This window comes from Xenopus tropicalis, chromosome 6 (genome assembly GCF_000004195.4).
Source record: "Xenopus tropicalis strain Nigerian chromosome 6, UCB_Xtro_10.0, whole genome shotgun sequence".
Classification (NCBI taxonomy): domain Eukaryota; kingdom Metazoa; phylum Chordata; class Amphibia; order Anura; family Pipidae; genus Xenopus; species Xenopus tropicalis.
Window position 1 is genome coordinate 42,153,622 of NC_030682.2, and position 15,628 is coordinate 42,169,249.

General features: G+C 38.3%; 1 protein-coding gene and 1 long non-coding RNA gene across 9 annotated transcripts in view; one reads left to right on the forward strand and one right to left on the reverse strand.

Annotated features, from left to right (window-relative positions):
* hoxa3 (homeobox A3) overlaps window positions 1–15,628 on the reverse strand; it is a 45,353-nt gene that overhangs the window by 1,670 nt on the left and 28,055 nt on the right. For 3 of the 8 annotated variants that reach the window (XM_031903233.1, XM_012964321.3, XM_012964323.3), the window contains exon 3: window positions 4,247–4,808. In XM_031903233.1, coding sequence (XP_031759093.1) covers window positions 4,247–4,691 — 445 coding nt within the window. In that variant the 5' untranslated portion in view covers window positions 4,692–4,808. 8 annotated transcript variants of the gene reach the window in all.
* Window positions 7,449–9,845, forward strand: LOC105947685. Its single transcript, XR_001171126.2, has 2 exons — window positions 7,449–7,706; window positions 8,929–9,845. It is a non-coding gene; the product is annotated as an uncharacterized LOC105947685 (long non-coding RNA).

Genomic DNA, 15,628 nt, shown 5'->3' on the forward strand with positions numbered 1-15,628 from the left:
TGCATATAAGTATATTTTCCTTTTTGGAACCTGGGCTTCTTGGCACCGCTTATTACTACCATAAGGAAAAACCTAAATGCCTTACATGCTGGATACTGATAGTGATTGTGGTTCTATAAAATCAGCATCTCCTACACATGTAGGCGCCATCGATTTGGGCCCCTGGTGCTCTATATAAGAGAAGAATGAGGTCTCCCCTGTGTGGTGATTAATATTGCAGCATAGGTCCCACAGACTGCATGCTCTACCCTCCTGGGATAGCTGTCCTGAGTAGACATCCACCAGAATCAAAATGTAGTATTCCAGGTTCTACTTCTAAGCCTGTGGGTCCCTAACAAGCCGAGAGGCCAGACTAGAGGGTTACAATTATAACACATACCCACAGGTTACAAATACCTGTCAAGAATCACTGGAAAACAAATGCCTGCAATAAAAAAATCTTCTAGCACATGTGATATATAAAACGTTATTACTTTGACCCTTAGCTCAAAAATGTAGCCTGGAAGTTAAATATATGATAGGAAGTTATTAACATTTCCCCTTAAACATTAGTATGATGGTACAGCATATTGTGTGCAGAAATCACATTTATTTAAAAGTGCCAAAGGTAACCTTTGCATAGAATCTGGGATTCTAGTGCAATGCATTTTGTTTTGTATAAATAACCCTAATGAAAGAAGAATATTAGCAATTATGAGGGTAGCTGCCATTTTAATTTAGGAGTAATTCTGAACTGGCAACAATATATATGTAGTACCTATTTATAGCCAATAGGAGTGCTGTTGCTATAGCAGTATGTGAAGAATAAAAAAGCAATTGCAAGCTATTTGGTAGCTCTCACTGTTGGGTATAAAAAAGGCATGCCACAAAAAAGAATGACATCAGTTGGCTAGATGTATCTCTGTCTGATGTAGTGTGTTCTGAAAAAAAAAACAACATAGATGTTGCTAAGACAGTCAGGGATAAAGCCATTATGCAAGGACTATGACATCACTGTTGAAATCATGAGTTGCCTTAGGGTAAATAAGGCAGAGCTAATACTTTCTGTGCAGTTTATGTAGGACAAGACTGACAAGGCACACAGGCTTTAAGAGAACAACCATGAAATGTTTATGCTCAGCCTACCTATAGATTTTATACAATAGTTTGTATGACATCATCATCATTTCAATATAATCCTCCTGCTGCTACTGAACACATAGTAGGCAGATAATAAGCCTGCTGCATGAAAAATGTGTAAAATCACTGGTCTAGCAAACTGGGCAGCAATTCCTAGAGGCATATACAGCTCAGTTGTTTTATAAAGTGTATTCTGACCCAACCCCTAACAATGTAATTGGCAGATCAAACTGTGGTGCAAATGCAACAGCCTTGGTCATGCAAACAGACAAGCAAACCAAATGGTGAATCCCAATAACTCATAACCTGCACCTCTGTGGCCAGTTTCAACTAAAACAAGATAGGTCAATACCAAGCAAAAGCTGGAACGTCTGTTTCCAGAAGGATATAATAAAGGTATACCCTAAATTCTAGGATGAATTTATTACCAATTACATAAAGCTTCTACTACCATGAATACCACGTACTGATAAAATGAATAAACAAGAGCTGAATGAGGGGTACTGGGTCATTAATTAATTTTTCATACTTCTAGAATTCCTAAAGTAATAAGACAAACACTTGTCACATAGATATAATGAGGAATCATCTTAATTTGCTATTAACTGGTACAGCACATTATTGACAAGAAGAGAGAGGTACAAAAAAATCTATCCCGGCCTACTGTATATTTGAAATATATCCTTCTTCTCAAACACATGAATAAAAATAGTAAAAACTAATAGTAATTCTATTGCTGCTAATAGTATGATAACAAGTATATAGCCCTTATATTCATACCACCAATGTTTTCAGGTTCCTGGACTAAAGCATTTGGTTTGTTTTACATGTTTCTGTTCTACCTGCTGAACTTTGTGTGTGATTTTGTCAAGCTTCCACTATGTCAGTTTTATTGATGTCTATGGAATCCACAGGGTTGTTATACCCAAAGAAATAAATGTTGCCTAATAAATAAAAATGTGATTCTAAGCAACTTTCCTATATTGCAGTTTGTCAGTGGTTTAACATGTAAATGCTATTGAAAGCAGTGTCTGTCTGCCCCCTGCTATTATTGGCACTGGTAGTTCTAACTTTTGAAACAATGTAGCAGAAGCAAGCTGATTATACATTTGTCTAGGCTGGGGGTGGGCTGAGGTCTGCTACATTGTTTCAAGAATCAGAGAGAGGAGTGCAGAAAAGGACAGTTTAACACTGCTATCAGTTGCAGTTACATATATAAATATCTTTAAATCACTGAAACTTTTGAACACATGTATAATATAAAGTTATTAGCATTACATATTGTTTGAGTCCCCTTTGCGCCACACTGCCAATTTCTGCAGAGTGCTTGCAGGTACAATTACACTCTTCTACATAACAAGGTTACAAACATGTAAGAACATTGCTGTCATTCAACCACAGATCCAAGAATATCAGATCAAATAAACATTCAATATCACCATATCAAAAAGGATTTGTTTTCTCCCTAACTGCTCTTTAGGTTTTGCCATCCTAACCAATGCCTTAGCCTTAGGCCCATGTCCCATAGGCTTGTGTCTTGCCTGTGCTCTAAAGCGCAATACATAAAAATTCAGACTTATTTTTTACAGCTCTTTAAATTCCAAAATTATATGCACATCATGTGGATAATAACATCATGTGTATTAAGCAAAGCTTTATATAATATTTACAGTTGTGTTTTGCTATCCTTGTGAGTGGGAATATGTCATATATGATTTTACAATGTTTAATCTTTAAATGAACTCAACTGTCAAACCATCAGAATAGATGAGGCTTCAGTACACTCCTACACTGATGCACTTCTCCATTAGCTGGAATCTAATTGCCTCAAATAATTGTATAAAAAATTAATTGTCATTGCCAAACACTGAAGATGCCTGGCAGTGTGTTGTCTCTATTTCAGTAGCACATATGCACAGTGATACAAATGCTGTTATTAGTTCCATCAAGGTGCTCTATTTTATGTGTTTACACTAAACAATAACATTCATTTTGCTGCTTTCCACAATGACCACAATATAAATTATGTATTTAACCAGCATTTTCCTCAATTTCACATCATGAGACCCAGGTTAACCTGTTATTAGCTGGAGAGGATGTAAGGGTACTACAATAGTATAAAATTGTGTGTTACCACAGTCATACACAAACTGCTCTTTAAATTTTCAGTATGAAAGAAACTTGATACATATTTCACTGGAGTTTCTCTCTGTTTAGTGCTGTTTATAGCATACAAACATAAAAATATACTTTATATTAAAAAGATCAACTCTGTGAGTACAATAGAAACCCACAGTCCAGGAAACTGCAAGTGTGATCCATGTTTGCTATACTTCTGCATTATATACCTTTTACTTACATTGGCATAAAATCTAACTCATTAGTTGTTCCCCTCTTATGGCAGGCATGTTTAACTGTGTACATTATAAATAACATGCCACTGCTAAAGATCATCTGTAAAGCTCATTCCTTGGTTCAAAAGCCTGCTTCTAAAATCTTACATACAAAATTAAAAAATGTATCTTTTCTTGATGGAAAGCTATAAATTGCTGTAGGCCTTAAAGTAAAAGTAAGTAACAATCCCCTTCTCTATTGCACTGAAATAGATCACTTTACATCTGTTGTAGCTCATTGTTTTATAGCAGCAATAATCAGAAGTGAAAGATATATACTTTTTTTTAGACATAATAACAGTGGCCTTTGATTAAATAATGCATATAACTAGTCTGATATAACAAACTTAATAAGAACCACGATCATCAACATTAAGATAATAATAGCAATGGGTATTTCTGTAATTAGTAGTGCCTATAAGTATATACATGTATATAGCACAGACCTGCAGGTAAGTAGTAATGGCACAGTGATACCAAGTTGCCTGCTACAGGTGAATTATTTAACACAAGAACTTTGAGCAGCCAGGGAGCATAATGCTGAAACATACAACCAGCTCCTTCCCTCTCTCACCAGAACAAGGGTTAAAACCTTGCAGTTTTAACCCCTTTCAGCCCAAGACATACACGCTGCTGCTCCGGTGGCACTCCCTGAGTTAACCCTATCCCTCTCAGAGTAACCTGTAAAGCCCTTAGCAGAGTTGCCAGAGCCCCAGTGCGGGGCAGGGAATTACCTGAACTCGAACTGCCCGCTTTCTGCTGCTTCGTGTTCTGTCGGGATTCTTTCATCCAAGGGAAAATCTGCTTTGACATGGTAGGTGAGGTGATGCTTGTGGCCTTGTTGGAGGAGGCTGTGGCTGCATTGCTGGTGGTTTGTGGTGGGGACACAGAGGGTGGCGGCCCTTGCGGTGTGGGCTGCTGCTCGGGAATGACCGGGGCTTGGTTTGATTGACTGTTAATGGTTCTCATACAACTTTCGTTGATGTCATTGGCCTTGTGATGGGGCACTGCGCTGCCAGGTGACTGCAGGGAGCAGGCAGGTCGATGATATTCAGTTTCCAGCAGAGATGAGGAAGGAGGATATTGCTGCTGACTTGCATTATAAGTGAAACCATTTGCTCCTTGGTAGGGATATCCACCATAGATCGCAGAGCTGTCGTAGTAGGTCGCTTTTTGCATTTCGTTGTTTCCCAATATTTATTTCACAAACTGACAGGGTCTTGACACCCGTAAAGAATAACATTGGCACCCCTCTGTCACGTGGCGTTCCTCCTCCAATGGCCTCGCTGGTCAGACCTGTGGTGGATGAGAAGCACAGTACAGTGAAGAAGTAGGACAAATCCATCTTACTTACAATGGCTAAGTGACATGAAAGCCAGAAAGGAAAAAGTCTTCAGCAATATTGAGGGCTGTGTATTAAGATGATAGGGCTCCCTACTAACCTCCAGCTAATTCACATTTGCCCAGAAATTGGAGTTAACACATTCTAAATAAGTGCAACGTACCTTCCTCTCTCTCTCTCTCTCTCTCTCTCTCTCTCTCTATCACACACACCCATACACACAGCTATATCGCCTTGTAGGTTAAATACCATGTAGGTTGAAAGGTATAAGCCATTAGTGTTCACATATCCAGAATACCAAATGAAACATTCACGAAGTAAATAAGTACATTCTCTTTGTGTTTTTGTAGATAGACACAAAGATTAGGGGCGACGGATCATAGAAAGAGAGAGGTGCATACATACATATATATTTAGGTGCAGGTAAAACAACGTTTATTTTTGTCTAGTGTAGTTTTGCTTATCTATAATATTATGTTGTGTACACGTATACACACACATGTGTATGTACAGAGCCTGTGTACTAACAGAATAGGTAAGAACAAACACATGCCATGTGATACATTGAAACTGAAATGTAAACACTACTAAACGATGGAAATTATCAAGGCTAAGTATTCGATAATGTGGTTGTTAAAATGATAACCTTTACTTAGACTTCTCTTTGTAAATGCCATATTCTGGCAAGGCCACGGCAGCCTGCTGAGTGGGTAAACACTGGGTTACTCTCCTGCACACACACAGCTTCCCCTGCGCATTTATATGCTCATATTTTCACATTTGTCTCCTCCAAAGAATACACATATTTAGTGTGGAAGCACCCACACAATAAAATAGATGGAAGTGTTTGCCTTATACGCTCTCATAGGTCTGTATACAATATAATTATTATTTTACAACAGTTAGCAGTGTAAGCTAGGAAAGCAATGCAAAGAACAAGTAAATATGTGGTTGAGCCAAACCACTGCAGGCATTGAATGGTGCCACTTCCTTCATATAACGCTTACACTTACAGATATTTAGAACTCATTTGTAATATATTTAAATGATATATTTGCCTGTTTGAGCAGTAGACGTTTGCGCATCTTATTGCGTATCGCAGTGTGCCTTGCTTCTGGCGCGCAAAAGGTTAAGTTTGCGCACACCAGATCTGCACAATTCTACCTGTTAAAACATGATGGATCTGAAATAACACCAGGAACCAGAAAACCCGCGTTCATCTCCATGACCACGGCATGAACTTTCTGTGCAGTCCCAACGATAATAGGTTCTGTCTTTGCAACTGCTCTGTCGTTTGATGTATGGGGGTCATTTGGCTAGCGAGAGAGTAGATGATGGAAACACAAACCATAAAATACTCCTAGGATCCTGTCTATCTTTTGTTAAATCTTAATGTTTACCTATCTCCGAATAACTCTTCAGACTTTTAAGGCGCAGCACAAAAGAGAAGAATTTAACATGCTCCTAAAGCAAATAGCCAGATTATATAGGAATAAAAAAAGCTACATTTTTGGGCGATTTCTTTTAACACACTGTTGTAAAGTAATATAAATCCTAGAAATGTTCACGCCTTGAAAATTGCTGCTGAAAATATATTCCTCTAAATTTAAGAATATTTGAATGAACCTATCGGAACCTATCCGGCAGGACTACAGCAAAACAAATCCTTGTTTATTATATGTTTTCTGGACAAAGGCACTTAAACCGGTTGGATGTGTCTTAACTCAATACCCATGTTTGTGCTACTCCCAGAAGGCCCGGTGCGAATCCGGGAGATTTCTGCAAATATCTGTAAAATTGCATTGTGATTATGAAATATATTTCATTTAAAAGAAATAGACTAAAATGTTGAGTGTTTCTGTAAATAAAGTTACTGAATCTGGATTCATAAAATATTAATACAATACATTTTGTATAAAAATAATATACAAAGAAATCACGTGACAATATCTTAACCCCTACATATACTCAAAAGAATTCAAATCCAATACCAAGAGTCACTCTAACTAAACAGCAAGTAATCAGTAATAAATATATTATTGATGATAAATGCTATTGTTAGCCTGCACCCGGTGTTAATCTTCTGGACATCTATGGATATAAATCTTTCAAATCCCATAGAACCAAACACTCCACAGCAAAAACTAAATCTCTTTGTAGTATCCCGATGTGTTTTAAAACATTTTAAATGTCGAAGAATAAATATAATCTTAATGTATCGGCAGCATACAGCCACTTTGCGAATCCGGAATAGTATACATAGGAAACATAAATTCGCTGCTGCTAGCAAGAGACGTGATTGGGGGGGGGTTAAAATGTGATAAATATGCAATTCCTGACGATATATTGGTAGATGTAGATAGAGGCTGGAGAGGAGAAAACAGTCAGAATTAGCAAACTATCCGTATCAGTCACTTCTTGAAAGGAAGCTTGAGCTTGTGAACTCTGCTTGAACCGAGATTTAAGACTATGGCCATAAATCATTGGGACATAAACTCCACCATTGAGAAGTGATAGAAGATTTCTGGCCTGCTTACCTTAGTTTCTGACGACTGACGCGGAACACAACACACTACACCCCAGTTGGGCTCCAGAACCAACAAATCTGGCTTGCTCTCCAACTAATTCCTGGGCACTGTGCTGTGGCTAAACCAGCACTTCTCCTGCGCTATCACCTCCAAGCACCAGGCACAACACGACCCCAGGATGGGAGCAGTTCTCAGGAAATCTGAAGAAGAAATGTCTGCCAAACCCTGGACAACCCCTAAGGTTACATATGGGCGACCCCGGTCACAAAGATAAGAGCTATCAACTCACAGGGCTTTCCAAGTGTAGTCCAACACACAACATGGGTATGTTTCTTACAAATATTGCCTGCTGAATGATTCTATTTTCCAAGTAGCATATCCATCTGGGAACAGGGAAGTGTGGGGGAGAAAGAGAGAGGGAAAAAAGGGAGAAAGAAATATAAAGTCTAGGGAGATGGGGTAGACATGGAAAGAAAAATAAAATAACATGAAAAAATTGTGGGAGGAGGGTGTAGGATCCTGTGAAAGTAGGCGTCACGAACATTCAGGAAAATTATGCTAATGAAGGCAGCCCGTGAGTAAAGGTCTGTTTTAAATCTGCTTTAGGAGCTTGGATACAGCTCTCCCCTCCGTTTGTGCATTCTACAGACTATGATTCGTTCTGTGAGAGTATACATGTGCTTAAAAACAGACACATAGTTAAATCAGTTGGAACTATACACTGAATTATTCATGCTTTACTATCTGACCTGAATTACATAGCTGCAGCTAACACCGGTCAGCCATCTATACTGTGGGGTCGGCTACATAGATTCAAAATAAAAAAAAAAAGAGCATTATTTTATTCTACCTAAATTCTAGATCTTTTTGGGGTCGGGGGTCTGACGTGAATACATTAGAGGGATATACAGGACATTATTTTTTTTTTTTTTTTTACAAAAAAAAAATGAAACCGCTTTAGATTCGTTAAAAATGGAACAATTACTATGATCTGTTAGTAAAAAAAAAAAAAAAAGATGCATTATATAATCTGTTTCCATAAAAGTGTTGCAATATGTAAAATGTTTGAAGGAAACACTAAAATATAATTAAATATCTATTTAATGTGTGTATCTATATATATCTCGACACACACGTTATGTATATATATATATATTTTTTTTATATATAAAGCGAAACACGTTTAATATAGCACCTTGTAGTGACCATAACAGATATTTTGGATAGAATCAGGCCGGGTGGCCTGTTATGCATACCAATGGGTTTTGTCATTTATGGCTAGGAAAGATTTATAGCCCTATGTACGAATGCTGTAAACGTTGCATTAAAACAGGACACATTTGCTACTTACTGCTTATTGCCAAGACACCACTTGAAAGGGCCAGGCAGGCAGCGTAGGAGTAAAAAAGCGATAGAAAAATCCACCCGTATGCATTTTCATTTATCCCAGTACTCAGGGTTCCATTAGGGGGAAAAAAGGCTCAATTTGGTCAATCATTTACCAAACAACATGTTAAATTGCTGATCAGCGCTTCTTTTATTCCAGTAGTACTAAGGATATACCAGGGGCAGACCAAGCATGAACTGGAAACACCAGAACAGATTTTTCTCTAAATCAACTAGCCTTGGTTTCAATTGGGAAACTGGAAATTGCGAAGCTTCCATATTATAGAAATTATACGGGATCGATGCATTTTTATTTGGATTCACGGCATTTTTACCATGTTTAGAGGTAGCTGTCATATTTTCATTGTATTTCCTAGATTGTTTCTTTATTAATGCGCTCTATAAGGCATCCTGCTTCTGCTTTATATTTGTCTGAGATGAAAAGACCTGAATATGTAACTGCAGAATATATGTATATATGTATTAGATAAATATGTTTCTTTTATTTCCTTATGTATTATACATAGATCGCACCAGGCTCTTGAGTTTGAGTGCGCCCTTCAGGGTTAATAATGACTAAGGTACGCAGATGGCTGAAAAATATTGTACCCTTAATAGGGTCTCTATTGAAGGATCGGTATGGCCCTCTTTTCACTGAATAAACCTGCAGAATACATAGAATAACCGTGTTTATGTGTTACATGTGACTGGAGCTATAATTCCAGTTATACGACCTAATCCCATCTGAATTACCTTTAAAACAACTCCAATATTAATAATTCATAAAATATATTTGTTTAAATGTTTATTCATTTATATATGGCAAGGGAAAGATTGCCAAGTTGCCAACCAGGGTAGATAAAATACACATATCTCAAGCAATCTTTTGCCTTACAGATACAGATTCACTGCTAAAGTTCGCTATCCCCAGAAAGTTAGCCTATTTTTGTTGTGCTGCTTTTAATTAACTATCCTGTATATTGTTATTTTATCCTACATGTATTTTCTGAAATACTTTAAACGATGCATCTGTTTATGATTTTGTATAATAAAGTTTTGTGTTGTGAACAGACTATATATTTGCTTTCTCTCTATATTAGATATATACATCTACATGATACATGTATGAATATATATATATATATATACTCTATATATGTATGTATGTATGTATGTATATATATATTCTCACACACACATATTTATAGAGAGATACACCCTTACGAAAGAAATCAGCTACCTACATTTGCAAGACTCAGTTTTGCGTTAGCTGCCACCTTCTGTGAATCATAATAGTAAACCATTTTGGTACATCATCTTATCAAGCTCCTCTGCCCCAATACACTGGCAACATAAATCAAATCTCAACATTGTGACCTTTCCTCAAGCGCCGCTCATTACCGTGTGTGTATAATATGCCCGCTCCCAATGCTAGGAACATATGTATTAATGTACAGCTCTGAAAATGCCAATAGAATATTTATTGGACAAATAATGGCAATTGTAATCTCATCCCGGAAATACTAGAAGGCTTTTTCTGCTCAGCAGGATTTCACACTATTAACACATAAAGGCACATACATATAAACAAAATACACCATCACCATGTGTTTTCTGATCTGATATAAACTGGCGATAAAAAGTCACATATATGTAATTCTGGGTCTTACCCCAGGGTGTGATTACAATAAAACTGAGCTTGTGTGCAAAGGCGGTGGAGGAAAGAACATCAACCTAGCCTAACCCACCACAACCAAGCAGGGTTTCTGTATCAGGAATAAAGGTCCAGGCAAATCTGGGAGAGGTAGAGAGCTACCCTAGAGTGTGTGACAGAAATGTCCCCGCACCCTGAAGCCTTTCCACTGACCTCTGACGTGCACAGCAATAACTCACCCCTTTTAGGAACAATCAACGGATATACCTTAAAATATAATCCATCCTTTCTAAGGCAGCATTCAGTCCTAGCAGCTTTCCAGTAAAGGTTTCCTTGGTGGTAGGAAAAGAATAAGACAGGGTTGGTAGAGAGAAGGCAAGTCACTTGCAAGGTAGAAAGAAAAGCACTTGCTCTTCTCAGGTTCAGGGAAGGCGTAATCATTGGAGAGAAGCTTGGCTGGCTGCTTCCCTGCTCCAAATACAACAATAATGCGTTGTGTTATGGGCTCACGTGGTCCTACGTCAACTTAAATCCTTTTATTTCATATAAATAGGGAATGGTGGAGGAACTAGAACTCTCAACTGCTTACACCACACTATACTCTATACACACGGACACTATATATATGTGTGTGTGTGTGTATTTGTATTATATATATGTGCCACAATTACCATAGACACATATCCAGCTATCTGGCTCTCTGTTGTGTAAACGTGTATATATACAATCCTCCTATTACATTTACAATTTTTGGAGGGGGCTCGTAATAATTTTATGTATCTCAGAAAGCCTATTTCACTCAGTGTAACTTTACTACAGAGGCTGGAATGTGTGTGTATGAGAAATATGATAATATATACTTACTACAAGGATACTAGCAAGCTGCTGGAGAGATGATTTCTATGGGGAGGCTGTATCCTATGCATGAGAAGACCCCATCATTAGTAGATCGGCCCATGAAATGGTGAGGTGGAGAGGGGAGACTCGGTGACTGATTAACTAAGCTCAGCACATTGGATCCATTAGAGCCCCATTGTGGGGGCAATGCTAACTCCCACACACAACACATGTCCCACTGTAGATACTAAAAGGCCTTTAATTATCTGACAAACGCAAAACGATTTCATCTAAAGAGATATTGTTCACAATATCAAGTTGGTGTTTGAGCCCAGGGTGACAGACCTGACTATTTCTGTATTTCTGACTATTTCTGTACTTGCGACCTTCCTATATAACTGGGTGAGTAGTGCTCACAATTCTAGACTTCAGGCAACACAAAACCTTGGATCTTCCCAGACACATTACACAAGTTCTAATGCAAAGACCCGGAGAGAACGTAATGCGACTTATACCCACCCACGTGTTACATACACAATTATTACTATGGGATAAAACGAGCAACTGATGAGTCTAGACCCAACCTTTTCCCCAACTGTCTTTTGTTCTCTAGCAAAGTCGGCAACATCAATTAATAAAACACCTCTTTGCCATCCCTTTAGCGCATAATATGTGCTGAATGCTGAAACCTTGCAACATTAGACCTATGGCAGAATGAATCCCTTATCTACAATGCTCACAAGGGCCGTTTTAAGGCGCAATTATTACAAAGGAATCCGACTACTACTGGTTTTCTGGCTCAACACATAATTTTGCTGCTAGTTAATGAATATCCCGGATAGAATGAGCCACACAAAACAAAAAGGCAAATCCCCCACAGCAGAACAGTGACAGAAATGAATGGCTAGTTGAGCAAAGGTTGAGGCGCTCACTGAATGCACAGAGTAGAACTTTTCTTCTGACTTCATTCTGTGAAAGACACTTTGGAACTTTTAGTCTACAACCAGCACTAATCAGGGCTCTCTGTATCTGTGCAGGCTGGCAAGGGGCTACTCTCACTGGCAGTAACACTTTTCTTTCCTGCGCAAACCCAGCGCTGCTCTACATGTGGCGCAGCATTCGGACTTGGAAGGATGCCTTTCTGGGCACGCTGGGAACTCTCTGGACTTATTCTTCACCAGATTTACACTGTGTCTTTAGGATACAGCAATGGACTCGGTATCGCCCAGTGCCCAGGCTAGTTATGCGTTTTAATCAGACATTTAAATTCTGTACCTGAACACAAGACCGGAACGCAAAGGCATCAGCAATTAACTACATGGGTAATATTTTTTGTGACCCTCTGCTCTTTTTCAGATGTTCCAACTCCAACCAGTTTTGCTGACCCACGAGGTAGACAGTGCCATGTTAGACAAAGGGCGCCTTTCAGTCCCACATTTGGTGTGTAGGATTGTGGGCGACACACGAATGCGTCAGACTAAAAGCAGCTATTTCCTTTATAAATATGCTTCATGTATGTCCCTGTAAATGTATTAAAGAGCCAGTCTGTGGATTATGCTTTAATGTAGAGCTACAAATGCCAGAGAGTGCAATGAATGGAGCACCATGGTGCATAATACCACCTTACTCCACCAGGTTTGTACTGAAACACTATTAAAACATGAGTGGTGTGTATGAAATTGTTTTAATCTGCAACACTACCCAAAAAGTGCAGCGGCTCAACTATTTGGGGCCGAAATTGAAAGCTTATTATGTCATAGAGGCTTATATACTTTCCATGTTTCCTTGAATTTATTGCTCACAATTACTTTTGATTAGAGGGCAGGTGTGAACAAAGTAAATCAATAAAAATGTCAACGGGTGCATTTAAAGAATGTAATCCTGCTGGGTGCTAGCGTGTTTATTGTGCTGCTTTAAATATTGTCATTTTGCAAAAGGGACACTGCATTTGCTTAGGAAATGACTTAGCAAAATTAGAAAATGCAAAACTGCAGCCAACCCAAAAGGGTTCTGACATCAAGGCTGCTGAATCAATGTTTAAAACAATCAATTTGGCTGTAAGTGGGTTTGCTTGAGTGTGTAAATGCACACTCCTGGCAAACAAATTAGCGCCATTAAGGCAATTCAATAAGGAAAAGGGTCAGAACTCAACTGGACCATCCAAGGCAAGTTTCTCTACATACAAGGCCGCCATTTCATCCTCCCTTGAAAAAAAACTGATATTGCTCACATCCAATTGTGCCTTTTAGTCTGCTGCTAAAGTTATAACCATTATTCCATGGCTGTGGCTGCTAGAATGACCTTGTCTGTTTCTTAGACAGAGCTACACTGTTTATTTAGATATAACTGCTTGACTACAACTCTCAGAGCATCGCCCAGCAACCGAAGGCTATCAGATCTAAGTTTCTACGCCTCCACCAGGCTCACAGAGAGAACAATGAAGAAGTTGACGATTTTAAGCACAAAATTAAGTGTTCATTTAGAATTTTCAAATGTGATCTAGGCAAAATGCCACACACCACTGATACGCTTTGTATCTTTTTATGTATAAAAAGATTTTGCTAAAAACAATGATGAATTAATTTCTATGGGACGTTTTGTAATGATACATATGGAGCCATGACTTTGCCCCAGAACTGCTCTAATTTCCTCTTGAGAAATACTGCCTTATTTGTATTAAATATTTTGGGCTGATACATCTCAACTATACATCTTAGGTAAGATCAATATCTGATGCTGGGTGGAGGTGTGATACTGCACAAATTATAAAAGCACAATATACTTAGGGCAAAAACTGCATGAGTCTAGTAACACTCACATCTTGTGTAGCATCCTGGAACTGTGCTTACCTCCTCATTAGGGGGTTTTAATATGACAATATGTCCTGTTGTTTAGTATTAGTAACAGGCCTTAAGCAATTACATTTACAATTGTAATATATCTTGTACAGAAAACTAGCAAGACCTAACTTCTTTGTTGTGATGGGATACTGAAATGGAACAGAAGATAAAAAATATACACTTTTTTTTAGAGAATTAAAGAATACTGTAGAAGTAAAGGAAAGAGAAAAGACTTCTGATGACCTGATCACTAGCCTCATAGAAACAATGACAATAAGGACTTATGTCACCCTTACAAGGTAACATAAGCCTTAGTATTCAGACCAAATAGAAAGAAGGAGCAAGGTCCAGGCACCATAGGAGCAGAGTAAAATGATAGATGTTAGGAGTGGAAGGGAAAGGCAGAAATATGCTAGACTAAAAAGGAGGGAAAGCGAGAATTCAATGGAGGAAAAAGGAGGGAAAAAGAGAATTAGACTAAGGAAAAAAGTAAATGGCAGAGAAAGAGCGAGATTTCAAATAAAAAGGAAAGGAGAGGTGTAGTGGTTATATAGTGGAGAGGTAATGAATATAGTCGAGAAGTACAGAAAAGAAAGAAAAAGAAAGAAAGGGTGACAGAGTGAGAGAAAGAAAACAAAAGAGATTTAAAAAGAGAGACAGAAGGGCTGGTAAAAAATGAAGGGAAATAATAGTGAAAAAGAGAAAGGTAAGTATTTAGAAATGATAGCCACTGCCTCCCAAAATTCCACCATCAACTACTAGGCCACATAGAAATACATTATCCAACAAGTGGGCACTGCCAGGCCCAGCTGGGGTATAAACCCTGAGTACAGGGCTGGGATTGGATCACAGGCTTGCATGTGTGAAACACACTCATAGAATGTGCAACAAGTTATAGGAAAGCTTTGAACGGGTGAGTTTTCAATTGCCTGAAAAAGTAGGCGGACTGGAACTGCTACAATTATTATGCTAAAGAGTCTAACGCCAAATTAGTCTATTTGCATAATATGAAAGCAATACAGATCGCTGCTAAAACACACACAACCATTGCAACAGCGCAGTGTTGCAGTGTGAAATGACTAACTTTTCTTCACTGGCTCCAAGTTGCAAACATTTAGGGAATCATTTCAAACTTACAAACTTTATAGTCCTTCATATCAGCTCTCCAACTCCCTTGTGGGGGAGCAAAAGCTTTGCTGTATATACTAATGATGACTTACAATATTATTAGTAAATATATTCATTACAATAATGGTAGTTTTTATAGTAATAATTATAAGAACTAGCAGCTTTATTTGTCGTTTACAACGTCATACACAACATTTGCCGTGCTGCTTTATAGAAATTCACTGAAGCACATTGGTTTCACACATAAATCGTTCAGACTAATGAGTCATGGAGACAGCTATGTGCCCATACTCTGCATTCAGCCCCCTCTGCAGCTTCTGAGACTGTGTCTGGTGGTTGATTTATGAACCCCACGAAATGGGGACAATGATTTGGTTCAGGTATGTGAAGTGATAACGAAT